The following is a 26,263-nucleotide window of genomic DNA, read 5'->3' on the forward strand; positions in this document are numbered from 1 at the left end:
CTAAAGTACTAGGACTTTGAACTGAGCTTATATGAAATGAGAAAGAATAATGCTGCCTGTTTTGTAAATTTTGTTGGTTGCACTTGTTGAAATAACCAAATAAATGCTTTAGCATTTTTATTTAGTTTAACTTGAAATAAAATAAATAAATAATTTTTTTTTTTTTTTTACAAATTTAAAACTAATAAACGTTTACTAAATCAATACTAAAAATGATAAAAATTTGAACTAAAAGTAAATTAAAAACAGAAAACATATCCCCAGCAGTGGGCCGACACTGGCCAGCGCAGGAGCACAGCCCTCTCCATATATCCCCAGCAGTGGGCCGACACTGGGCAGCGCAGGAGCACCACCCTCTCCATATATCCCCAGCAGTGGGCCGACACTGGGCAGCGCAGGAGCACAGCCCTCTCCATATATCCCCAGCAGTGGGCCGACACTGGGCAGCGCAGGAGCACAGCCCTCTCCATATATCCCCAGCAGCGGGCCGACACTGGCCAGCGCAGGAGCACAGCCCTCTCCATATATCCCCAGCAGTGGGCCGACACTGGCCAGCGCAGGAGCACAGCCCTCTCCATATATCCCCAGCAGTGGGCCGACACTGGCCAGTGCAGGAGCACCACCCTCTCCATATATCCCCAGCAGTGGGCCGACACTGGGCAGCGCAGGAGCACCACCCTCTCCATATATCCCCAGCAGCGGGCCGACACTGGCCAGCGCAGGAGCACAGCCCTCTCCATATATCCCCAGCAGTGGGCCGACACTGGCCAGCGCAGGAGCACAGCCCTCTCCATATATCCCCAGCAGTGGGCCGACACTGGCCAGCGCAGGAGCAGAGCCCTCTCCATATATCCCCAGCAGTGGGCCGACACTGGCCAGCGCAGGAACACAGCCCTCTCCATATATCCCCAGCAGTGGGCCGACACTGGCCAGCGCAGGAGCACAGCCCTCTCCATATATACCCAGCAGTGGGCCGACACTGGCCAGCGCAGGAACACAGCCCTCTCCATATATCCCCAGCAGCGGGCCGACACTGGCCAGCGCTGGAACACAGCCCTCTCCATATATCCCCAGCAGCGGGCCGACACTGGCCAGCGCAGGAACACAGCCCTCTCCATATATACCCAGCAGTGGGCCGACACTGGCCAGCGCAGGAACACAGCCCTCTCCATATATCCCCAGCAGCGGGCCGACACTGGCCAGCGCAGGAGCACAGCCCTCTCCATATATCCCCAGCAGCGGGCCGACACTGGCCAGCGCTGGAGCACCACCCTCTCCATATATCCCCAGCAGTGGGCCGACACTGGCCAGCGCAGGAGCACAGCCCTCTCCATATATCCCCAGCAGTGGGCCGACACTGGCCAGCGCTGGAGCACCACCCTCTCCATATATCCCCAGCAGCGGGCCGACACTGGCCAGCGCAGGAGCACCACCCTCTCCATATATCCCCAGCAGCGGGCCGACACTGGCCAGCCCAGGAGCACAGCCCTCTCCATATATCCCCAGCAGTGGGCCGACACTGGCCAGCGCAGGAACACAGCCCTCTCCATATATCCCCAGCAGTGGGCCGACACTGGCCAGCGCTGGAGCACCACCCTCTCCATATATCCCCAGCAGCGGGCCGACACTGGCCAGCGCAGGAGCACAGCCCTCTCCATATATCCCCAGCAGTGGGCCGACACTGGCCAGCGCAGGAACACAGCCCTCTCCATATATCCCCAGCAGTGGGCCGACACTGGCCAGCGCAGGAGCACAGCCCTCTCCATATATCCCCAGCAGTGGGCCGACACTGGCCAGCGCTGGAGCACCACCCTCTCCATATATCCCCAGCAGCGGGCCGACACTGGCCAGCGCAGGAGCACAGCCCTCTCCATATATCCCCAGCAGTGGGCCGACACTGGCCAGCGCAGGAACACAGCCCTCTCCATATATCCCCAGCAGTGGGCCGACACTGGCCAGCGCAGGAGCACAGCCCTCTCCATATATCCCCAGCAGTGGGCCGACACTGGCCAGCGCAGGAGCACAGCCCTCTCCATATATCCCCAGCAGTGGGCCGACACTGGCCAGCGCAGGAGCACAGCCCTCTCCATATATCCCCAGCAGTGGGCCGACACTGGCCAGCGCTGGAGCACCACCCTCTCCATATATCCCCAGCAGCGGGCCGACACTGGCCAGCGCAGGAACACAGCCCTCTCCATATATCCCCAGCAGCGGGCCGACACTGGCCAGTGCAGGAGCACCACCCTCTCCATATATCCCCAGCAGTGGGCCGACACTGGCCAGCGCAGGAACACAGCCCTCTCCATATATCCCCAGCAGTGGGCCGACACTGGCCAGCGCAGGAGCACAGCCCTCTCCATATATCCCCAGCAGTGGGCCGACACTGGCCAGCGCAGGAACACAGCCCTCTCCATATATCCCCAGCAGTGGGCCGACACTGGCCAGCGCAGGAGCACAGCCCTCTCCATATATCCCCAGCAGTGGGCCGACACTGGCCAGCGCTGGAGCACCACCCTCTCCATATATCCCCAGCAGCGGGCCGACACTGGCCAGCGCAGGAGCACAGCCCTCTCCATATATCCCCAGCAGTGGGCCGACACTGGCCAGCGCAGGAACACAGCCCTCTCCATATATCCCCAGCAGTGGGCCGACACTGGCCAGCGCAGGAGCACAGCCCTCTCCATATATCCCCAGCAGTGGGCCGACACTGGCCAGCGCAGGAGCACAGCCCTCTCCATATATCCCCAGCAGTGGGCCGACACTGGCCAGCGCAGGAGCACAGCCCTCTCCATATATCCCCAGCAGTGGGCCGACACTGGGCCAGTGCAGGAGCACCACCCTCTCCATATATCCCCAGCAGTGGGCCGACACTGGCCAGCGCAGGAGCACAGCCCTCTCCATATATCCCCAGCAGCGGGCCGACACTGGCCAGTGCAGGAGCACCACCCTCTCCATATATCCCCAGCAGTGGGCCGACACTGGCCAGCGCTGGAGCACCACCCTCTCCATATATCCCCAGCAGCGGGCCGACACTGGCCAGTGCAGGAGCACCACCCTCTCCATATATCCCCAGCAGTGGGCCGACACTGGCCAGCGCTGGAGCACCACCCTCTCCATATATCCCCAGCAGCGGGCCGACACTGGCCAGTGCAGGAGCACCACCCTCTCCATATATCCCCAGCAGCGGGCCGACACTGGGCAGCGCAGGAGCAGAGCCCTCTCCATATATCCCCAGCAGCGGGCCGACACTGGGCAGCGCAGGAGCACAGCCCTCTCCATATATCCCCAGCAGCGGGCCGACACTGGGCAGCGCAGGAGCACAGCCCTCTCCATATATCCCCAGCAGCGGGCCGACACTGGGCAGCGCAGGAACACAGCCCTCTCCATATATCCCCAGCAGCGGGCCGACACTGGCCAGCGCAGGAGCACAGCCCTCTCCATATATCCCCAGCAGCGGGCCGACACTGGCCAGCGCAGGAACACAGCCCTCTCCATATATCCCCAGCAGTGGGCCGACACTGGCCAGCGCAGGAGCACAGCCCTCTCCATATATCCCCAGCAGTGGGCCGACACTGGGCAGCGCAGGAGCACAGCCCTCTCCATATATCCCCAGCAGCGGGCCGACACTGGGCAGCGCAGGAGCACAGCCCTCTCCATATATCCCCAGCAGCGGGCCGACACTGGGCAGCGCAGGAGCACAGCCCTCTCCATATATCCCCAGCAGCGGGCCGACACTGGGCAGCGCAGGAACACAGCCCTCTCCATATATCCCCAGCAGCGGGCCGACACTGGGCAGCGCAGGAGCACCACCCTCTCCATATATCCCCAGCAGTGGGCCGACACTGGGCAGCGCAGGAACACAGCCCTCTCCATATATCCCCAGCAGCGGGCCGACACTGGGCAGCGCAGGAACACAGCCCTCTCCATATATCCCCAGCAGTGGGCCGACACTGGGCCAGTGTAGGAGCACCACCCTCTCCATATATCCCCAGCAGCGGACCGACACTGGGCCAGTGTAGGAGCACCACCCTCTCCATATATCCCCAGCAGCGGGCCGACACTGGCCAGTGTAGGAGCACCACCCTCTCCATATATCCCCAGCAGTGGGCCGACACTGGCCAGTGTAGGAGCACCACCCTCTCCATATATCCCCAGCAGCGGGCCGACACTGGGCCAGTGTAGGAGCACCACCCTCTCCATATATCCCCAGCAGCGGACCGACACTGGGCCAGTGTAGGAGCACCACCCTCTCCATATATCCCCAGCAGCGGGCCGACACTGGCCAGTGTAGGAGCACCACCCTCTCCATATATCCCCAGCAGCGGGCCGACACTGGGCCAGTGTAGGAGCACCACCCTCTCCATATATCCCCAGCAGCGGACCGACACTGGGCCAGTGTAGGAGCACCACCCTCTCCGTGTGGATGCCAGGACTGGACAGAGCTGTGCCCCAAGCACCCGCTTCCCTCACAGAGAGAGAGCGCAGTGTAGGGGTGGGCGATATCTCGATATTTAAAATATATCGAGATATTTTTTAAACACGATATGGATTTTGACATATCATATTGATATATTGTTTATATTTAATTCTGATTTCACCACTTTGCTTGTTTGCCTTCTCTGTGCTGTTTGCCTTCTCTGTGCTGTACATTTTCCTCAGAATTGTGAGATATAAACCCACAATAGCTAGTAATAAAGTCAGAATTACGAGATACTGTATAAACTCGCAATTGTGATCAAATTTATTAAATGCAAGTTTAGGCCTATATCTCAGAATTGTGACTATCGCAATTCGGACTTTGTTTCTCGCAATTCGGACTTTGTTTCTCGCAATTCGGACTTTGTTTCTTGCAATTCGGACTTTGTTTCTCGCAATTCGGACTTTGTTTCTTGCAATTCAGACTTTATTTCTCGCAATTCGGACTTTATTTCTCACAATTCGGACTTTGTTTCTCGCATTCAGACCCAGAGCGGGACACAGCCTGATAAGCGTCTGTCTGATAAGTGTGTCTGTATGCCAGCCGACAGTACCCCAGGCCTGTGTGCCGTCAGTCAACTGTGCCACATTCAATGAGGACGCAGAAACACAAAAGAGCGTTTGACACAAACCCCCGTCAGCTCATGACGGCACACAGCCGTCTTTCTCTTGTCTCAGAGTAAGTACAAATATAAAGACTGGACACATATTAGCCTAATGTCTGCTGGACAAAGCGCTCATTGTGAATAATCCTACAGGAGACATGGGAATGAACCCTGGCTCTACACACACAGACCTTTCCATTCGCTTCTCTCGCAATTCATGCACTTGGCTCTCGACTGCTGAAGAACACAATCATCTTTTTTCATTTCTATTATTTTATATTCTTCTTTTTTTAAGTCACTACACATCATTATTAACTAATTAGTTACATTAGGCATTTAACAAAGTTACTCTCATTATCAAGAACACGATCTCCATTCAATGTAAAACGCTGATAGCAACTCATTGTATTTCTGTAAATGTATTGAATTAGTTTGAATGTTTTGATTAAAGAATAAAAAAATAAACTAAAATGTACTAATGCAACATTTAAAATAATATATATATTTACACTACTTGGGTTAGAAATGTTTTTGAAGTCTCTTCTGCTTGACAGTAAAAACAGTAATATTGTGAAGTATTACACTTTAAAACTAGATGAGTAAAGCAAAGTAAAACTTTGATATTGGCCTGAGAAAGCCAAGCTTGAAAGTTTGAAGTAATTGTAAAAGCATAAAGTTTAAATTGCTGAGAGAGAGTTTAAAAAGCTTGAAAGTTTTAGGTTTGATGCAGTTTTAAAAGCTTGAAGTTGAAAGGATTTAAATTTGAAGTAGGCCTAGTTGTATGTTTGAATCAAGCTCAAAGATTGAAGTTTTCAAGTCTCTCAGACAAATTGCTTGCTATGTGGATGCTAGGGTATTCTGGGTGGTTGCAAGGGTGTTGCTAGGGTATTTTAAATAACTTTTTTTTTTTTTTTTTTACATTATAAATGTATTTACGGTCACTTTTGATCAACTTAATGCATCCTTGCTGAACAGAAGTATTACTTTCTTCAAAAAATAAATAAAAATAAAATCAAACCCTTACTGACCACGAACTTTTGAACGGTACTGTAATATATTGGTGTGGTGATGCAACAGTGGTATACTGTAAACCACACTATAAAACGGTATAAAAACCTTCATATACACACTATACAGTAGTGGCCAAAGGTGATGATGTCCAGAGGGGATATTTGGTTTTAATGACCCTACCATTTCAATTAAACCAACTAATTATTTTATATTTGAGGGAAGAAAAAAAAACAACTAAACTTGGTTAAGGTCTTTATCTGACAAAATTATTTGGTAAAAAAAGGAAAAGTATAGCTACAGATTTAATTTTACTAAGCAAAAAAATAAAAATAAAAATGCTGACAGGAAAAGGCTCACATTGACTACAACATAATCAGTTATTATTATTTGGTTGGTTCTTTCTTGTTGTTGCATGTGTTCATAATTTCTTTGTATGACAACCTGACCAAAAATGATGTCCACACAATTTGTCATGTTTCATTGCGTTATCACAAATAAAACAACTGACTCCAAGCACAAATACGCAATATTACATACAAATAATACAAAATGAATGTCTGGATGTCTGACATGTAATCGAGCCGCTGCTGTGTTGTTGCATCTTTATGAACACAATGTTGAAAATGCTCATTTGTAAGTGAAGTGATGTGTAAAATGTGTAATATGTAATATAAAATAAAAGATAAATAAAAAATAAAAGGGGCCAAAAACAAAATCCTGTAGGAAACACTGATTCCCACAATCCCAAATGTTGCCTCATTTATGAAACACCAATGAGAGCTGCCATAGATCTTCAACTGTATCCCTAGTTATGGAGTTGATGAGGAAGGATCAATAGAGCAGTAATGATGGATGAGGCTGTCGGAGCTGCGGTTACGAGACTGCAATGAGACACTGAGACATGCGGGACACAGCCATACACTGATGTGTGGGATTATCGGGAGGACTCTGGTTGGGTTTCGCTCAGGTGTCTTTGTGCCTGAAGGATAATCTGTTCAGGCATCGGCAAAACCTTCATTGCACAGCTATGCAGCTTTACCTGTTTTACTCTCAACACCTGCTTAATCACACTCACAATGAGCAGGAGAGCGATTACATCTGCAGAACAACCACACGTTCTGCTGCTCAGGCCCTGGATGTGTTCATGAGTGCATGACATTACACCAATATTACAGGTGCAATACAAGTAGTGCTCAGTATACAGCATTAGTAGCATTTTATTTCACAAAAGACAAATCATCATTGTTTTAATAATCATGTTTACAATTGTTTTAGGTTGTCACTGTCATGGTTTCAAAATTTAAGTTTACACAGAAAATATTATCAAGCATTTTTCAAATTTAACACACCTATTGTTTACACCGATTGCTCTATAATCTTTTTTAAAGAAAACGAGGGGCACGTGGACATTCATTTTGTGGTAAAACACCTCATTGGGCATAACTTGTCATGAACCCAGAATTGTCCTTTTAACAATCATCAAATTAGAATAATTAAAAACAACAACACATGCTAAATATTAACTGACCAAAGTGAAAATGTTACAAGCAAAATCATGATGTATTTTGGAAAAAGAAGTGTGCACATTAGCATACTTTTAAAAAGAGTACTTATTACGGAAATAAAACACTTTAAAGGAATATACTTAAACATTGCAAACTGAATGTAATGTTTTTGGACACTTAATTATATGTTATTTACAATTAAATGAAAATCATATGTATTGTAGTTTAAATTGATATAAAATTCAATTAGTTGAACTTGAAGAGTTTTGTAGGCACACATAAGTACATATTTATACGTAAATGCACATTTATTTGTATTGTCTTTGAAATATGGTAAATGTACTGACAAGCATTCATGATAAAGTAATTTCTTTTGAAACTTGTATGTCATGTATTTAAATACTTGTAATTTCACATGTGCACTGTTGAAACCGCAGCTACAGTTGTGGTCAGAATTATTGGCACCCCTGGTAAATATGATCAAAGGTGGCCGTAAAACATAATTCTGCATTGTTTATCATTATGATCTTTCATGCAAAAAATCTGCAAAAATCTAACCACGACAAAAGATTAGGCTATTAAAACAATGATCTAATATGTACTTTAAAGTAAAACTTTTAATTTTACATTGCTACAAAGTGTACTTTTTAAGTGTGTTGAGAAGCATATAAAAGAGTCTCTCTTTAAGTGGCCTTTAATTTCATTAATATATTATCTGCAAACAGTTTTCTAAAAACATACTTTTAAGATTTGAAGTACGCTACAGGGTGCATTCAATACAATCAAGCACACTTTCACAAGGGCTGTCTTCATATTTTGTCTCGAGTGTCTCAAGAGACACAATGACCTTGTTACAAATATGCAGGGAAAAAAACTATTTATTTCATTGTCCTAAAAAAATCCTTCATGGCTGGTATGCCATAATATTTATGGTTAATACATTTGTTCAATTCACTCGCCATTGGCAGGTGTGGCAAAAAGCTTTAACGTTGGACCCTGATGGCACCTGACTCAAAACCAGCTTAGAAACTTTGACGGTTGCATGTTAAATGGTCTGTCAAATTCGATTAAACTCAAAGAAAATAACCCCTGGGAACGCTCTCGCTGCTCTTTATGATACAGATTCCTGGGCAGCAGCATAAAGGCATTGCTCTCCTGGAATGTGTATTCTTTGGAGGAGACACTTGGAGCAAATTTGACTCTTTTCTCTTCTCCTCTAGTCATACACCTTCTTGCTGGTGACGTGGAGAGAGGAATGCATGGCCGTCTACTGCGTGGCAAAGATCAGACGCATGCCAGACCCTTCATGAGCGCCTGCCCTCGCAGACAATGAGCATCACGCTTAAGCTATCCTTCAGTGAAGTCCCAGCAATGCATCACACGAGACGGGGCGACGCTGCTGTGAATCAGGGGCCGCCCCATGCTGATGTGGCCCTCCTCCCCGGGCCCCTGATCGACTCCAAAACAAATGCGACCACACACATTCCCCCCCTCGCTGCTGAATGAAACGGCGCTGGTGGAGGAGTGCTGAAAACAATACATCCACATAACTGAGGGAGAGACAAAAACTCAGTGAGAGGGTGGAGTCTGTCACAGACCCTGTCAACAAGTCCAGAAGGGGGTGGAGCCTCTCTTAGCCCCGCCCTCTCATGGTTGGATACGCCCACAACACAGTGGGTGGTGTTCGGATAGAGACCCGAACACACACAACACATTTTCCAAAGCAGTCAGCTCATCATGCAGATGCTTTCCGTCCAACATAACAGGGACTTTGTGACTATAAAAAGACAGACTTTCAGAATTTCTAACTGAACATAAACAGCTGATGAACACCAAAACGCAAGCAACCATGGTCGTAATGACAGTCAGCATAACTTATTCATAATACAATACTTAACTATACATATCCTGAGAGCTGAATATCACCGAGACATGGTGGTGGGTTCTTACAAAGCTTTGTTAGATAAATGAGACTCTCACCCAGCCAACATTGCATGGTGGGGTCAATGAGTAGATATGTTTGTCCAAGGGTCCCATGTTGGCCCTGAATTGTTCTCAGTTTGGGCCTTAAATGGGTTTGTCCATGGGTACAGATGTTTATGTTTCAAGACATTTGTCAGGTTTTTGCCCTTTAAACACTCTTGTGTGTAGGACTAAGTTCTTAAGCATCTCAATGCAAGCCTCCATTGTTAATTTCAATATGTCATTTTAGAGTTAGTAACGGAGACTTGAGCCACAGACTAATGCAGTTAAAGGATTAGTTCACTTTTTAAAAAACTTTTGCTGATAATTTACTCACCCCCATGTCATCCAAGATGTCCATGTCTTTCTCTCTTCAGTCGAAAAGAAATTAATGTTTTTTGATGAAAACATTCCAGGATTTTTCTCCATATAATATAATGGACTTCAATGGTAGCCAAACGGTTCAAGGTCTAAATGACAGTGTCAGTGCAGCTTCAAAGGGCTTTAAACGATACCAGACGATGAATAAGGGTCTTATCTAGAGAAACGATCGGTCATTTCTAAAATAATTAAAAAAGTTTAAGTTTTATAGGCACAAATGCTCGACTTGCGAACTCTCCTGTTTGAACTCGTTCATCAAAATGAACGAATCTTTTTTCGAGTCAATGACTCGAAAAAAGATTCGTTCATTTTGATGAACGAGTCATTGACTCGAAAAAAGATTCGTTCATTTTGATGAACGAGTCATTGACTCGAAAAAAGATTCGTTCATTTTGATGAACGAGTCAATGACTCGAAAAAAGATTCGTTCATTTTGATGAACGAGTTCAAACAGGAGCATTCGCAAGTCGAGCAAGTCGAGGCTTGGTCAGGATATTTGAAATAAATTAAATAATTTGGCGAAGTGAAATGGTCATGGTAATGCGGTCAAGACCTGCCAGGAACTACTTTAGCTGCAATTAATATGCAATCAAGTATCTAATATTATTTCAATGTACATACTATTTCAATAATAAGTACTCTTTTTAAAAGTATGCTAAAGTGTATAGGGTATAGAAGTATAAAGGGTATAGAAGAGAGCAGTGTGAACCAGAGGCCGTGTTAGACGCCCGTCATTTTTATGGACATGATCGTACAAATTCTGCATAATCTAATTATTAGTTCACCCGTCAATTTCATTTTTGAATGATTATAAGCCATTTAATAGCTTCTGTTTTCATTCATATTTTCATTTGTATTTACAAACAGGACAGGACATTACATTACAGGACAAGCTATAGGCTATGTATTAATTTAGATTATGAAAAGAAAGTTGAACAAAACTGAAAAGTGATGCACAGTCTTTCATCTTGAACAGTTGTCGAGGATCGTGAGTGAACGCGATCACCCCTTTTTTTAAGTTACAGAACGAAATAAACATGAATGAACATCAGAAAATATGTTGAAAGATAGTATAACTTAGAAATCAGTATCATGTGTATCGTAATGTAATCGATCAATCAGTGTTGCAAACAATGTCACGTAACATTATACCTCAGAAAATCCATTTGTTGACTTGATAGACAGCAAGAAAAATAACTCGAGTGGAGCATTATGCTAAATATACGCACCATATTACATATATTATCCTGTTCTTTAATATTTAAAGTATGTTCGAATGAATCCGTCAAGATTTTATGACAGCCACCATTTTAAACTAAACAAAATGGATAAGAAACTTAATCATGTAAGTGTAAGTATTATAGCTCAAGCTAAAATGGCTGCTCAACTGTGTGTAATCAAGCGCGCCGGCGCGTCTGTCTAAATGATTGACGCCTTCAGATTTTTCCGTCACTGCTCAAATAAATTTAGTCAATGACGGAAAATGTTCTGGTATAAACATTGCTAAACATCTGCTTTTGTCTTCCACAGTTTGGAATGTCATATGGGTGACTAAATAATGTGAAATATTGTAAGAAAAATATATTTCTTTGTGTAATATAAGAAGTTTTGAGTGGCTCCGGTGAGAACTGTGAGTGCAGCTAGAACTGAAGCTCAAGCACAGATTTACAGGGATTTTCTGCTCTTATGGAAAGACACGGTCAGACAGCAAGTGTCAAAACTCTTCTTTTTTTTTAGGTAAGTAATTTGTATTTGCCTTGTTTTTCTTCTGAAATGCTCTTTGAAGTGCGTAACGTGTGTTTATTGTTTTTACTGTGCCCAGAGCGTCCCTCCTGCCATTATTCTCACGAACAAAAGGAAATGAGCAGCTCCATATCCTGTAGACAGAGCCATCGCTTTCAACTGCTTATTGGAAAGGGGGTGCGGAGACGAGGAAAACACTGGAAAATACCTCTCAGAGGGCAACAGTGCACTCAGACATAACATCCACGCCGAAACAATCACGGCGGAGCACGACTAAAACACTTTAGAGGAATGGCTACGATAATAATTCAAAATCCCCAAAAGGTTTTAAATGTGTGCAAATGATCCGAAAATATTTGGGGGGGGGGGGGTGAACTATCCCTTTAAGTATGAGCAAAAGTAAAAGTGACGTTTGCCTTAGCAAACAACACTAATGAAGAAACGGCAAACAGCTTTCGGGGCCGTGCTTTAGGTCACTATCTGTAAAGCGCCTGAGATATGAGGGCCGTGTGCACAAATCTCCCATCCTCCCCTGCTAAAGGGTTACAGATGTCTTCCCAGAAGGGGATGTCTGTTGACGGTCAGCAACACTGTGTACAAGAGCCACTGAAGAGCTACGGACCTGCTGCTTTATTTAAACGTCGTAAAACACTTTGGCATCGAGCTCAGAGGAGCGGCGCGGTACACAAAGCAGTCTCTGTCCAAACACTTCCAGCCTCTATCTGGCATTAAACGCAAAATAAAACGCATCTGGATGATCGACTGATCTGTGCAGTTAAGTTAGTCACTTTCTTTGCTCTCTTGCCAGGCGAACGTTAATACAATTAAAGCCCTGACTGCAGAAATACACTCTTATCTGCTTGATAAGACCGTCCATGGAGAGAATCAACCATTTAAATGGGGTTCTTTGTTTGCAAATGTTTAAAGTGATGGCATCGTGGCGTAAGTTACGTCTCCGCATCACAAAAACAGGTAAATAAGCCTCTCCACCCTGAATGTGTTGACACATTAGCGAAATTTCGTAGGCAAGAAAGGGCCATTGTCCATTGGGGAAATCTTTTGAAATTACCAACTGCATGGATTTCTATCAAAATGACTGGATTTCGCGTACACAAAAACAAAGGCGTGAATGCTTGTTGTAAACAGTTCCTGTGCGTTCTTGCACCTTCAAATGGCGGTTCCATTCAACTTGAACAGGTTTTTACTCACACAACTAGCTATGGACATGTCAACAATTTATTTTAACTACTTTCTCCTCACACTGTAGTTGACCTTTTTGAGGACACGAACATCCACAATAGTGTTCCTACTCTCTGACAGTAGGTGGCGCTTATAGAAAAGCAGACGTACAGAGACATTTTTCATTCATTCAAATTTCCATTTCTGATGGCCTGTTCACACAAAGTGACAACTATTTTGTGTGACAAACATTTTACTTTAAAAGATTGCACCGGTTCACACTGAAACAAACATCTGCATGCCATCAATGCACCGGGTATTTTACAGAGAGTTCTTCTAATCGCTTTTCCACCGCAAATAAAACTGGCCAACCAATCAGCTTTGCGCTTTTGGTCACATGCTTAGGGCCGCTGCTGTTGAATACAATTTTGACTTGGTTGCAATCACAAACTATTTTGTTAAAGGGGTCATATAATGGTACATGCACTTTTACAAGTTGATTGTACTGAAATGTGTGTTGGCAGTGCCTGTATACAAACATCATATAATGATAAAAATCCATCCAGTGGTTTTGTTTTAATCTCCTTATATGTTTTCCCCTGCCTCAAATCGAGCCGTTCGACCGTGTGACGTCACACGCTCGGAAGCCCCTCCCACGATTGTTGATTGACAGCAGCGATTCAACACAGACCCACCCTCGCTCGTGAGAGCTGTCAATCATAGTCTGCGCGGACCGGCGCGCTCATTGTTGATATGCTGGAGCTCTGTCTATGAGCAGAATGGCGTCTAAGCGATTGTGGTGTTCTGTTCTTGGGTGTAATAACGAACACAGCAGTCATTTTAATGTTCCTAAATCCGAACCGCTGAAGACGCAGTGGCTGAGTTTGTTTTCGAAGGGAATATTCCCCACGAGGAACGTCAATGCGTTCATGTTTGCGCGAATCATTTCTCACCAGACTGCTTTATAAACGAGGGTCAGTATAAAGCTGGATTTGCTAAGAAGCTGCTCATGAAAAATGGATCGGTAGCTGCTACCAGATATTCTTGTTCCTGCTGAATCTCCAGAAGAACTGAAGTGAGTGTAACGTTTTATTAAACTTTATATTAATAAATTAATCTTTGCAAATCGCTAGCTGCACGCTTCACAATGAATGCGTCTAAGGTTTAAACTCAGGGTACATTACGGCATGTTTTCTATGTATGACGTTCTCAATAAAATTCATAATCTCACGTTTATAATGAACAACGCGTTATGGTTATTGTGTTATTGTGTTACAAACGGTGTATGCATAGAACAGAGGGGCGGAGTCAGCAAAGCTCATGATCATTTAAAGTCATATGCACTGAAACGGCGCGCTGAAAACAGAGCTGTTTTTGACCAGGTAAAATAAGTGTTTTCTTACAATACTAATGAGAATTTTTAATTAAAGTATATTACAAACTTTTAATTTAGACCCTAAAGAATCATACTAGCTGGTACAAAAATGGCATTATATGACCCCTTTAAACTACAGTGAATAGCAGAGGAAGAGTTTGAAACGTATTCTCTGTACTCTTGTATTTGCTGTTGTTTGATAAAAACACCATTGCGAATACATTTGAAAACATGTAAACTGTTTGACTTCCTGTCTTCTCCTTAGATTGGGTAGGCTTATTCTGCTTTTCTATAAACGCCACACTGTCAGTGCGAAAATTCATTGCATTATCAGTCAGTTTGTTATTTTTTATGCATTTTTTATGCAAATAATTTTCATCCCAACTTTCACATTGGTCTGACCAGGCCTTCCTTCAAGGCCATTAAAAAAATATGTTGTGAACGTTCATGTTGGTCTAAAGTGCTTTAACAACCGTTCGTTCGAATTAAAATCGCATCTAATTTTCACACCAAATGTTAGCCGGCCTTCAGAACGTGCAGAAACACACAGGAGACTGTGTGCTGTCTTTTTAAACAGTCAGTACAGATCATGCTTCAAACAAAGGCAGAAGAACCCAGTCTAGTCCTGAGGACCATAAATAACAGATGTTTTTATGTATGGGATATGTGTGAGTGAGCGCAGAAGCCCCATCAGCTGCTGCCGTGTGTGAAGCGCAGATCCAGTGTTATTGTAGACGTCAACCAGCTTACTGAGCACTTCATAACACTGGCCTTTGTCTGAGAACACCACAATACCTCCGACTGTGTCAATGGAGCACCATGTGTTTGAGTTACTAAGTTACAAATAAAACGCATTATAACACAGAGCGTAGTATGTGTAACTAGTTTAATACATTTTCTGAATAAAACATGAGTGCTGCATGATGTTGCTAGGCTGTTTTGAGTGAGTTCCAGATGCGAGGTGGTTACTTAAGAGTCCAAGTCAACTTTTATGAAAGAGAGGACACTTTAGAAGTACTTATTACTAGGGATGCACCGATATAAAAAAAATTTGGTGGATACCGATAATTCTTTAAATATTTGAAAGCCGATAACCGATATATTGGCGGATAAATCTAAATCCAGATTTTTATATAATATTTTAGAGCCTGATTAAAAAAAAAAACTAAAGTCTCACCATTAAATCCATGTCCTATACACACAATTATGTTCTCATGATTGATATTTTATGTAGCCGATATGACAGACTTGCGCTGCACATGTTGCACTGAACCGTATTTTCCTTTTCGAAGTGATTTCAATCATATTTCAAGCAGTTCAAAATCATCATGTTGAACAGTGCGCATCTGAAGTGTCTCAGGGACATAATACATTATTTATCGGCTTTAATAAATCGGCCTTATCGTGCCGATAACGCTAACATTAAAAATGAACATTTATCGGCCGATACCGATATGGTGGCTGATATATCGTGCATCCCTACTAATTACAGAAATTACATAATTAGAAGAATGTATTTCAGTGCCAATGTTTCAGACACAAAACTGTATGTTAATTGCAATTCAATAAAAATGTTTTATAGTTTAAATTTATATTACATAGAATGAACTGAACTTGAGTGTTTTTTACCAACTTAAGTAGGACTCTTTATCTCTATATGTAATTTCATAATTCGGTCTTTGAAATATTGTTATTTACTGCTGAGTGTACTGACAAGCCTACTTTAATGTCATTTCTATTGAAAATTGTAAGTCATGCATTTAACTTTATCTGTAATTACACATTTGTAATGAGGACGTTGCAATTAAAACATATTAACATTAAATGTAATATCTAATAACACTACAGTTGAAATTAAAAGCAAGTACAAAGTGAACGACTTTAAAGCATGACAAAATATCATTAAAACAGTGATTTAAAATGTATTTTAAAGTAAATCTTTCAATGTGACTATAACAAAGTGTACTTAAGTGTGTTAAGAAAAATAGTCATGAAAGTTTGCTCTTTAAGTACACTTATTAATATTCTGCCATTACAGTTTAAAAAAAAATATACCGTACTATAAAGATTTGAAGTACACAACAAGCACTTCTTTTTCATGAGGGAAAGATACCCATCTTCAAGTCTTCATGACGTTCAGTATAAAAACTGTAAGTTTGATCACTCAGATAAGACATTTTGTGATTTGTGATTCATAATTTATTTTGCTAGTATCCAGCCAGTAAAGATCATATTCTTTATTCTGATGTCCAGATGAATGTCCTAAAAAATGTCCTTTAAATCTAGATTTGTCTGAGTGAACTGAAATTTTATTGCAGTCAGAGACTCATTAAAGTCTCTTTTATCTTCATTTATTTATTTCAGTTCTGCCCATCTCTACAAAGACACTGGTGTTCAGCGCTCCACACACACCATTTCCTCCGAGTTTAATAGCTTTTATACAGTTCATATCAGCGAGTCACGCAAGGCCCTGAAGTGTTTCTGGAAAATAATCAGTGCTACAAAGAGACTTTTGTGTTTGGACGGCAGCTTTCGGCGGGGAAGAAAGAGCGGCCCAGCCAACCAGCATCAGACGACTCGATCTTCCAGCCTTTCGGACAGGAAAACCCTCCGGCCTCGAGCGCCTCCCGCCCCGTGCCACGAGAGCCCAGCGCCTCCTCCCAGACTCCTCAGTGTGTTGTGTCTGCAGCACAGACCTGACTCCACCAAACACTGCTTTATGCCACAGACTCTGTTTCGTCGCTAGAGACACTGACACTCCTTCAGCGTCACCCACGAGAACGCCAGATACGGCTAATGGCGTCTTCGGTAAACATTTCCTGCAGACTGGGCCCAAACCGAACTCTAACAGCTCAAATGTAAAGTTGAGCTGAGATTCAGACGTTACCTCTGCTTGACACAGCACATCTGGACTTCAATAACAGCAGGACAGGATTTTGTTTAATAAAGCAACCAGTTGCTACAGCAGAAGCGTTTAGTTTACAGAGTGAGTTGGATCGAGCGAAATGTTCCTCCCGCTCATTTCGAACGCTTCTAAAGCGACTGTTATACATCACACCCACTGCTATGAGTTTATCTACAGCAATATCAGTGTCGTCGGCCAGCCAGATCAGACAGAGAAATCATTATTTGTTATTTAAAGTCCCGCTGAAGTGCCTTGGATCGCGCAGCTTTGTTTGATGCACGTGTTTTCCACTGAAACAGGAGCGGAGGCGGGACATATTGAGTGGCTCCTCCCCCTTTTCAAATAGCCAATAGCGTTTAGTTTCCCTCACAGACTGCGAGTCGTACTTGACAGCAGCGAATCCGAGCGCTGATGATACGCTGGATTCAATAGTAGAGATGTGAATAAATTCTAGCCATTTCATTTTTAATCAACTATGAAAACTCGAGCGTTTGAGCAACCAAACTCACATCTCCAACCCATATTGCTCTGTGACGAGTCAACGCTCGCTTCGGCCAGGTGGTGTTTATAGCAGAGGGGGCGGAGCTTTAGATTCTAGAGAGCCTTTGATTGGACAGAAGATGTGATGAGAAGCTGAATTCGGCGATGATGTCATAAAATTCCCTGATCCACTTCAGCAGAAGTGAGAGACTGTAAGTTATATCTCCTAAACGCGAATCGTGTCATTGTTTTGAAACACACCAGCTTATTCATAACCTTAAGGCTAAAATATTCATATTAAGAGCTAAAAAACTTAAATTATGATTTCAGGGGGCCTTTAAGTCTATCTGTTATGTGCCATTTTCATTTATATGGGTCAATCTCACCAAACCTGTCAAGAACATGGTTAAATTTCAGTCCAAAAATAAAATAAAAATGATTAGTTATTAGAGATTAAAAATGAGATTTTAAAAAATACATTTGTGTAGAAATCACATTTTGGGTGAAGACAATAGCCATGTTTCCATTTAAAGTTGCAAATTTATGCACAAATTGGAATATGGCAAACAACAGTTGTGAATAAAGCAGCGTTTCCTTCCCATGTGTTCAAGAGAACTAAATCGTCACTCTTTTCCCTCCATCATAAATGAGTGTGTCTCAGAGCGTCAGTCGAAACTCAGTAAACGCTGTCATGATCTCTTCAAGTCTTACAGAAAGATGTGAGCTAGCAGTGATACCTTATTCACCGCTTCTCTTCAACATAATGGAGGAAAACGGCCAGCAAAAAGCCTGAAGGGAAGACATTCTCCTGCTTTACATGGCATCAAAAGAATGAACTAGAAAAGCTACAATTCTTTCGCCTCACTTCACTTTAGATCAAAGCTGTGTGTGTGTTTGTTTTAGAGCAATAACGGTAAAACATAAACCACTTGCTGAAAGATTTTCTCCCTGTATAGTGAAGTTGGGCAAAGAAACAGTTAACAAACAGTTAAAGTCCCCCTGTAGTCAATCATTTTATCCCTTAAAACACATCTTTAATCACCAAAATTACATTTAAACGTTTTTTCTTAAAAAAAAAAAAATGTCTTCATGCCTTGAAATATCTTGAATGTAACTCGACACCCTCGCCTCCTTTAGTGTGCGTGGTTCTATGAATATGCAAATGAGCCCCGCCTCCACTCACTCACTCAGCTCAGAGATCCACTGGTTGACGATCACACGTTGATCTGATTGGTTACAAGGTCGTTTGTGACGTCAGAAACACCAGCGATTTCAAACCGTGTTTTTGAGACTGTCTTTGGTTCACTGCAGTTTTAAGGAGGAAATACTCAGCAATGCTGTCGACTTATGAATCTACACATGGTGTGTCTTAAAGCGTATTAAAAACACCACATAGACACATAAGCAACATTAAAAGCTGGATTCACACCACAGCGGGGCTTTAAAGATCTAGAATTTGCACAGTTAATTTTTTTCAGTATTTCTGAATCTCTATTTTATACTGTGATGCAAATCTTTTTTAATTAAATGAGTTTTTATTTTTCGTTGGATTGATGCTGATGCTCAAAACTGCATATCTCATGATAAAACAGTCATTTTAGTGTCATTTCGTATGAATTTGTACTAAAAAAAATTTGAAAAAAGTAAGACCGTCAGTGGGACGTGAGCAGATCGTACGAAAAAGTTCATGAGATTGTACGAATTTCATCTGAATTAGCCACCAACTCAGCAAAGCGTTCAACAGTCAGGAGATTTGGTTGTGAATGTGCTGCTTCTCTCTGCTACCAAACAACTCAATAACTCTGCACTGAGACGTTCAAGCTGTGGCGTCTTGAATTGCAAGTCGTAACAAAGATATCCAGAAAAATGTTTAGGCAGAAAGAGGGGGGTCATGTGACGCTGGAAAGAGATACGCGTTCCCTAATAGTGGGGGTGAACGACAACCAACAGCTGCAACAATCCGAAGAAGAAGAAGAAGAAGAAGAAGAAGAAGAAGAAGAAGAAGAAGACGGCGACGTATCAGTGTCTCACACTGCCAGCATGTCCCCGTCCCGAGCCTCCACACACTCCTGCTGATCACCTGTGGAGTCAGCACAGGCACTGACGCTCAGAGGTTCAGCTCATCACGGACAGGTTGGTTAGGTGTAATTGCAGGGTGTGTGTGTGTGTGTGTGAAGCTCTGTTGGTGGCGGAGGAGTCTGTCTGTCCGCTCACTGAATGTGTGGCAAGCCCTGGCACGCTTTATCACGAGGCTCACACAGAGAGTTTCAGGTGAAACACAGGCTGTCCCGGTGAAGCCCAACACTATCTGAAGTGAACCAATACATGATCATTTGTAAGTCGCTTTGGACAGAAGTGTCTGCTAAATGATTAAATGTAGATGATCGAAGCATCTGTAAAGTTACCTAACCACATTTATAAGTATTTCCACATAGAAATGTATAGTTTGGTTGATAATCTAAAAAAAAAAAGAACATGGACTCTCATATATAGAGCATTTATTTACATTCCCAGTCAAATGTTTGGAATATTTGAAATGTGTTTATGTTTTTGAAGGAAGTCTCTTCTGCTCAGCAAGGCTGCATTTATTTGATTACAAATACAGTAATAACAGTAATATTGTGAAATATTGTTACAATGTAAATCAGCTGTATGTGAATATATAGTAGAGTGTAATTTATTCCTGTGATCAAAGCTGGATTTCTCCAGTCTTCAGTGTCACATGATCCTCCAGAAATCACTCTAATATGATGATCTGATGCTCGAGAAACATTTATGATTATTATGAATGTTGAAAAGAGCTGTGCTGCTGCTTCATATTTTTGTGGAAACCGTGATACATTTTTTCAGGATTCGTTGATGAATACAAAGTTCAAAAGAACAGCATTAATTTGAAATAGAATTTGTTTGTAACATTATAAATGTCTTTACTGTCATTTTTGGTCAATTTAATGCATTCTTGATGGATAAAAGTATTAATTTCTTTTCTTTTTTACTTTTTTCTAATCTTTAAACTTCAGTGTCACGGTTTCCACAAAAATATGAAGCAGCAGCACAGCTGTTTTCAACATTGATAATAATGAGAAATGTTTCTTGAGCATCAGATCATCATATTAGAGTGATTTCTGAAGGATCATGTGACACTGAAGACTGGAGAAATGAGTGCTTTGATCACAGGAATAAATTACACTTTACTATATATTCACATAGAAAACAGTTATTTTAAATTGTAATAATATTTCACAATATTACTGTTATTACTGTATTTGTAATCAAATAAATGCAGCCTTGCTGAGCAGAAGAGACTTTTTTTTGTTTTGTATATAAGCCCAAAAATGGCTTGCATACAGCAATGAAAAATGCTAAATGTGAATAATAAAGTATTAACCATATAGGCTAATCAGGCATAGTATATAGCAATAGAATATCAAAATAAATAAGCTAGTCAACTTTTAAATCATTTGTTGTTGACATCAATGTGTCCAATCATATTTCGGTGCAAATCTGGATCCCAAGGCCAAAGCAATGGAGAAGCACTGATTTAACAGCCATGTTTATCCACAAACGGGACCAATACAACCCCGAGAACAGACGAACACTCACTAGTTGCAGGACAGAGGAGGCTAACTAATTGTTTTAGCATGTAGGTGAGAATTGATGTTGCTCTCTAGTGTCAGCAAATAAGATTTCGACGCATTAAAGCGGTTTAATCTCCACGTGTGTTTGTCTCCTGAACACAGGGTGTGATCCTGGGGGCGAGACTGAGTTAATCTCGGCTAGCGAACCCACAGTCGACGTCCCACCGGGGCGATCACAACCCTGGTGACTGAATCAGATAAGACCAGTGTCCCCAGGGCCACAGAAGAATAGCTGTCTCATTCCTGAAGAGACGCAAGTCAAAACACACATTTACATTGAGAGACACTGAGATATGCTAAACACATCCTTATCAAGGTGAGAAAGAGCCTTGATCATAGGCTTGCAGTGTGAAGCATGCGTTACACACGACCGGGTGTTTTTGTCTTTCTGATCCACGCCCAGATACCGTTTTGTGTGTTTCAGACCCACGCCTTCTGCATTAGTCTGTTCACAGGTCAAAATGAAAGCTTAATCGTGACTGCAGAGATTTCACCAGTGTGAACGCCGTGCACTGATTCGGATCTGAAACCGGTTTAGAGATCACAACCTATTGCCCTTTAAAAAACACAGTGATGATGTTTCGAGATGAATCATCAACAACAAATGTAAATAAAGTGAAATTAAGCAATTTTATAAATAAACCAAGTAAATGAAGTATATTATACACACTTCATTTACTTGGTTTATTTATAAAATTGTAATTTTATGCTTTATGCTGAACTTTACGGCTGAATTTTAAACATTTAGGCTAAACCCAACAGTTGTGTTTATCCATATCCACAACATATGTAAAAAAAAGCAATTTTATAAATAAACCAAGAAAACGAAGTGTATATATTACCGTACACTAAAAATGATGGGTTGACCAAATATGGACGCCTGAATTTTAACATGTTAAACCAAACAGTTGAGTTTATCCATATTAGACCATTGAAACAACCCAGTATTTTTTACCTATACCTTAATTTGGTACTTCATTCATTTATACAATTTCTTCATTTCACTTTATTTACATTTGGGTTTGATCAAAGAAACAACATCACTGTTTTTTTTTGTGTGTTTTTTTCAAACATGAGTTGAAACAACAATTTTCTAGAGTGTAACTGATTTATGTGTCAGTTAATGTAAACTGTGTGTGCTGGAATCTCGTGAGAGCCGTGAATAATTAATATGGCACTCACTTGAGAAAGTACTTCTGTCCGTTGGGGGTGTAGGCCATCTCCCAGCCCGGGGGTAGCGGCAGCTCCTCGGCCACGTCGAAGGACTGGTGTCGGATGTGCGAGTGGTGCCGAGCGGGGTTCGGGACGCCCAGCGCGCCCGCGGGCAGCTGCAGCGACGCCGGGGAGGAGTGCGAGCGGACGTGCGTCGCCTGGAGCCGCGGGGGGAGGCCGCCCGAGTCCGTGCTGGACTGCCGAGAGTGCGAGCCCGAGTCCGGCTCCTTGAAGAACGACTCGGGCAGATGCTTGTTCCTCCAGGAGCTGCTGGGCTTGGGGTTCATGACGGAGTTGAAGAGAGCCTCCAGGTCCGTGTCAAGGTCTTTGGCGACATGGATGACCTGCTGGCCCGGTAAAGGCTGGAGAGGGTTGCCGCTCATCGTGTGTCAAACAATAACAAACAAGCCGAAGTATTCGAGTAAAAATGGCCTGCGAAAATCCTGTAGGAACTTCTTTGGTTAGGCCTGTTTCTTCTTTCTTTTCTTTTCTTTCTTTGGTAAAAGTTGCTTCGCCCGACTTTAAAAGCTTTTAAAAGTCTTTAAAAAGTTGTCATAAAGCTAAAGGAGTGTATGTCATGTTGTCCCGCATTGAGTTGTTTTTTTTTTCCCGGAGATTATTCCTCCTGCGCTCCGTAACTTTCCTGCGTCCGCTGGCGAAGTTTCTGTCCCGATGGAAAGTTTGTAAACTCAAGCTTTTCCTCTCTCTCTCTCTCTCTCTCTCTCTCTCTCTCTCTCTCTCTCTCTCTCTCTCTCTCTCTCTCTCTCTCTCTCTCTCTCTCTCTCTCTCTCTCTCTCTCTCTCTCTCTCTCTCTCTCTCTCTCTCTCTCTCTCTCTCTCTCTCTCTCTCTCTCTCTCTCTCAGCTCATGAATATTCAACGACTCTGGGCCTCATGAATATTTAATTATCACTGTTTCGTGTACATAACAGAAACAATGGACTATCAGTATCAGTGGATTATGGAATTAACAACTCCACAAATAAACTTTTTTTTAAAGTGTATTGTTGCTATAATGATATTCGAAACCAGCCTTTTTATTTATTAATTTATTTTTACAAAAAAAAAAGAGAAAAGAATCTGACATAATTATCTATTTTATTGTAATCCATTAAATTAGTTTATAATTTCAGTTTACTTTTTTACTACTATGTTGTTAATATATGTATTAATATTACATGTTAAATATTAATGATAGGTTTTAATTAAATTTGAAACAACACACTGGAAAAAAATAATACACACGTTTATAACACATTTGACATATTATGCATTTAATCATCAACTTGTTAGTTCGAAGCAATTTAAAATATTACAAAACACCTAACATTTTTATCTTGAATTCCCAAATTTATAATGTATTACATATTGTAATATATTAATGTGTGTTATTTAATCTATTAACTCATACCTTAAATAATCTGTTTTATTGTATTAAATTGCACGTTTTTTAAAATTAAATATTATGCCTTGGCAACTAATAATATAAGCGATAAGTGCTGATGTTACTAAAACTGAAATAAAAATAAAGCAAAATAGAAAGCACATGAAAATCTAATAAAAAATGACTAAAGAACATAAAATGTTATAAAATGCATAAAAATGTTTGTAATGTTGAATAGAAAAATGTTAAAGTTTATTGAACAAATTATTTAGGAATAATTTGTTATTGTAATTATACTGTTCATTAGTAATAAAAAAATAAATTGCATTTTCACATGTAATGTATTAAATAATGTAATAACTATGTGATATAAGTTATATCATGTATTAAATATTTTGTTGTAAGACACTTTGCAGCGTAAAGAAGTAATAAACAGAGCAGTACAAAAACATATAATTATTGAACAATAAAAATCAATCAATCAAATTAGTAAAACCTATTTAAAACAAATGAGTTTTAAACTGGGAAATAGAATCCAGCCATGAATAGTACATCATTTCGCCGCAGAACTGAAAACACTCTTTTGCTTTTGTTTTGTTTTGTTTGTTTGTTTCTAAATAATGACAGATATTCTTTCACAGCAAAGGATGAAGACTAAAGAAGAATCATATTTCCAGTATTTTACACTGTGGAGTCGCATGGGTGCAGTGAGGGATGTGGTCATTCAGAGATTACAGGCTAAAACATAAATGTGGGTAAAATGTGTTGTGAAGCCATTCATCAGGTCAACTGTAAACCCCAGCTGACACACACACACACACACACCTCGTCCTCACTGTACATGAGATCCAGTAATGAGTTAATGTGGCCCAGTCAGACTCAACAGTTGTGTTGAGCTAGTGTGAGGTCTGATCTCTGCTCCCATGGGAAGCACACCTGTCCCGAGCAGAGCGGGCCTCCACAAGTGCCAAACAGCTTTACTACTACATGTCAAGGAGCTGTATGAGAATCTTCATGTATTAATCCCTTTTTTATTGCCAATGTGTGACCAGCTTGTAACGAAACTTAAAAAATGAGAGCTTCCCCGACACAGTCTCTGAAAGCCTGCAGTGATTCTCTGGCTGTGTGAAGGACTCGTCATTGTTCCCGGGAAAATCCAAAAGGTGTGTTTATAGTCACGGTATATCGTAACGGTGTAAGTGAACTGACCTCGTCTGATGTCGTCATGATGGCTGCGTCTGGAATCTGCGGAAGCTTGTTTTTCCGCCACAGAATAAAACTTTTTAAAAGATAATTGTGACTTTATATCTCGCGACGAAAAAATCTCGCAATTCTGACTTTATATCTCTCAATTATTCTGACTTCATATCTCGCAATTCTGACTTCATATCTCGCAATTCTGACTTTATATCTCACAATTATTCTGACTTTATATCACGCAATTCTGACTTTATATCTCGCAATTATTCTGACTTTATATATCGCAATTCTGACTTTATATCACGCAATTCTGACTTTATATCTCACAATTATTCTGACTTTATATCACGCAATTCTGACTTTATATCTCGCAATTCTGACTTTATATCTCACAATTATTCTGACTTTATATCACGCAATTCTGACTTTATATCTCGCAATTATTCTGACTTTATATCTCGCAATTCTGACTTTATATCACGCAATTCTGACTTTATATCTCACAATTATTCTGACTTTATATCACGCAATTCTGACTTTATATCTCGCAATTCTGACTTTATATCTCACAATTATTCTGACTTTATATCACGCAATTCTGACTTTATATCTCGCAATTATTCTGACTTTATATCTCGCAATTCTGACTTTATATCACGCAATTCTAACTTTATATCTCGCAATTATTCTGACTTTATATATCGCAATTCTGACTTTATATCACGCAATTCTGACTTTATATCTCACAATTATTCTGACTTTATATCACGCAATTCTGACTTTATATCTCGCAATTCTGACTTTATATCTCACAATTATTCTGACTTTATATCACGCAATTCTGACTTTATATCTCGCAATTATTCTGACTTTATATCTCGCAATTCTGACTTTATATCACGCAATTCTGACTTTATATCTCACAATTATTCTGACTTTATATCACGCAATTCTGACTTTATATCTCGCAATTCTGACTTTATATCTCACAATTATTCTGACTTTATATCACGCAATTCTGACTTTATATCTCTCAATTATTCTGACTTTATATCTCATAATTCTGACTTTATATCTCGCAATTCTGACTTTATATCTCGCAATGCAGAATATCTCGCAATTATTCTGACTCTATATCTCGCAATTCTGACTTTATATCTCGCAAAGCGGACTATATCTCGCAATGCGGACTATATCTCGTAATTATTC

At 41.8% G+C, this 26,263-nt stretch overlaps 1 protein-coding gene across 3 annotated transcripts in view; it reads right to left on the minus strand.

Moving 5' to 3' along the window:
* Window positions 1-23,170, minus strand: part of wwtr1 (WW domain containing transcription regulator 1) — a 54,918-nt gene extending 31,748 nt beyond the window's left edge. The window contains exon 1 of one of the 3 annotated variants that reach the window (XM_056240007.1): window positions 22,443-23,170. In XM_056240007.1, the coding sequence (XP_056095982.1) occupies window positions 22,443-22,855 (413 nt within the window). In that variant the 5' untranslated portion in view covers window positions 22,856-23,170. The remainder of the gene's footprint in view (window positions 1-22,442) is intronic. The other 2 variants (XM_056240006.1, XM_056240008.1) reach the window with 2 other exon arrangements.
* Window positions 23,171-26,263: the final 3,093 nt, after the last annotated feature.

This window comes from Rhinichthys klamathensis, unplaced genomic scaffold, assembly GCF_029890125.1.
Source record: "Rhinichthys klamathensis goyatoka isolate OS25496 unplaced genomic scaffold, OSU_Roscu_1.1 h1tg000578l_1, whole genome shotgun sequence".
Taxonomy (NCBI): Eukaryota; Metazoa; Chordata; class Actinopteri; order Cypriniformes; family Leuciscidae; genus Rhinichthys; species Rhinichthys klamathensis.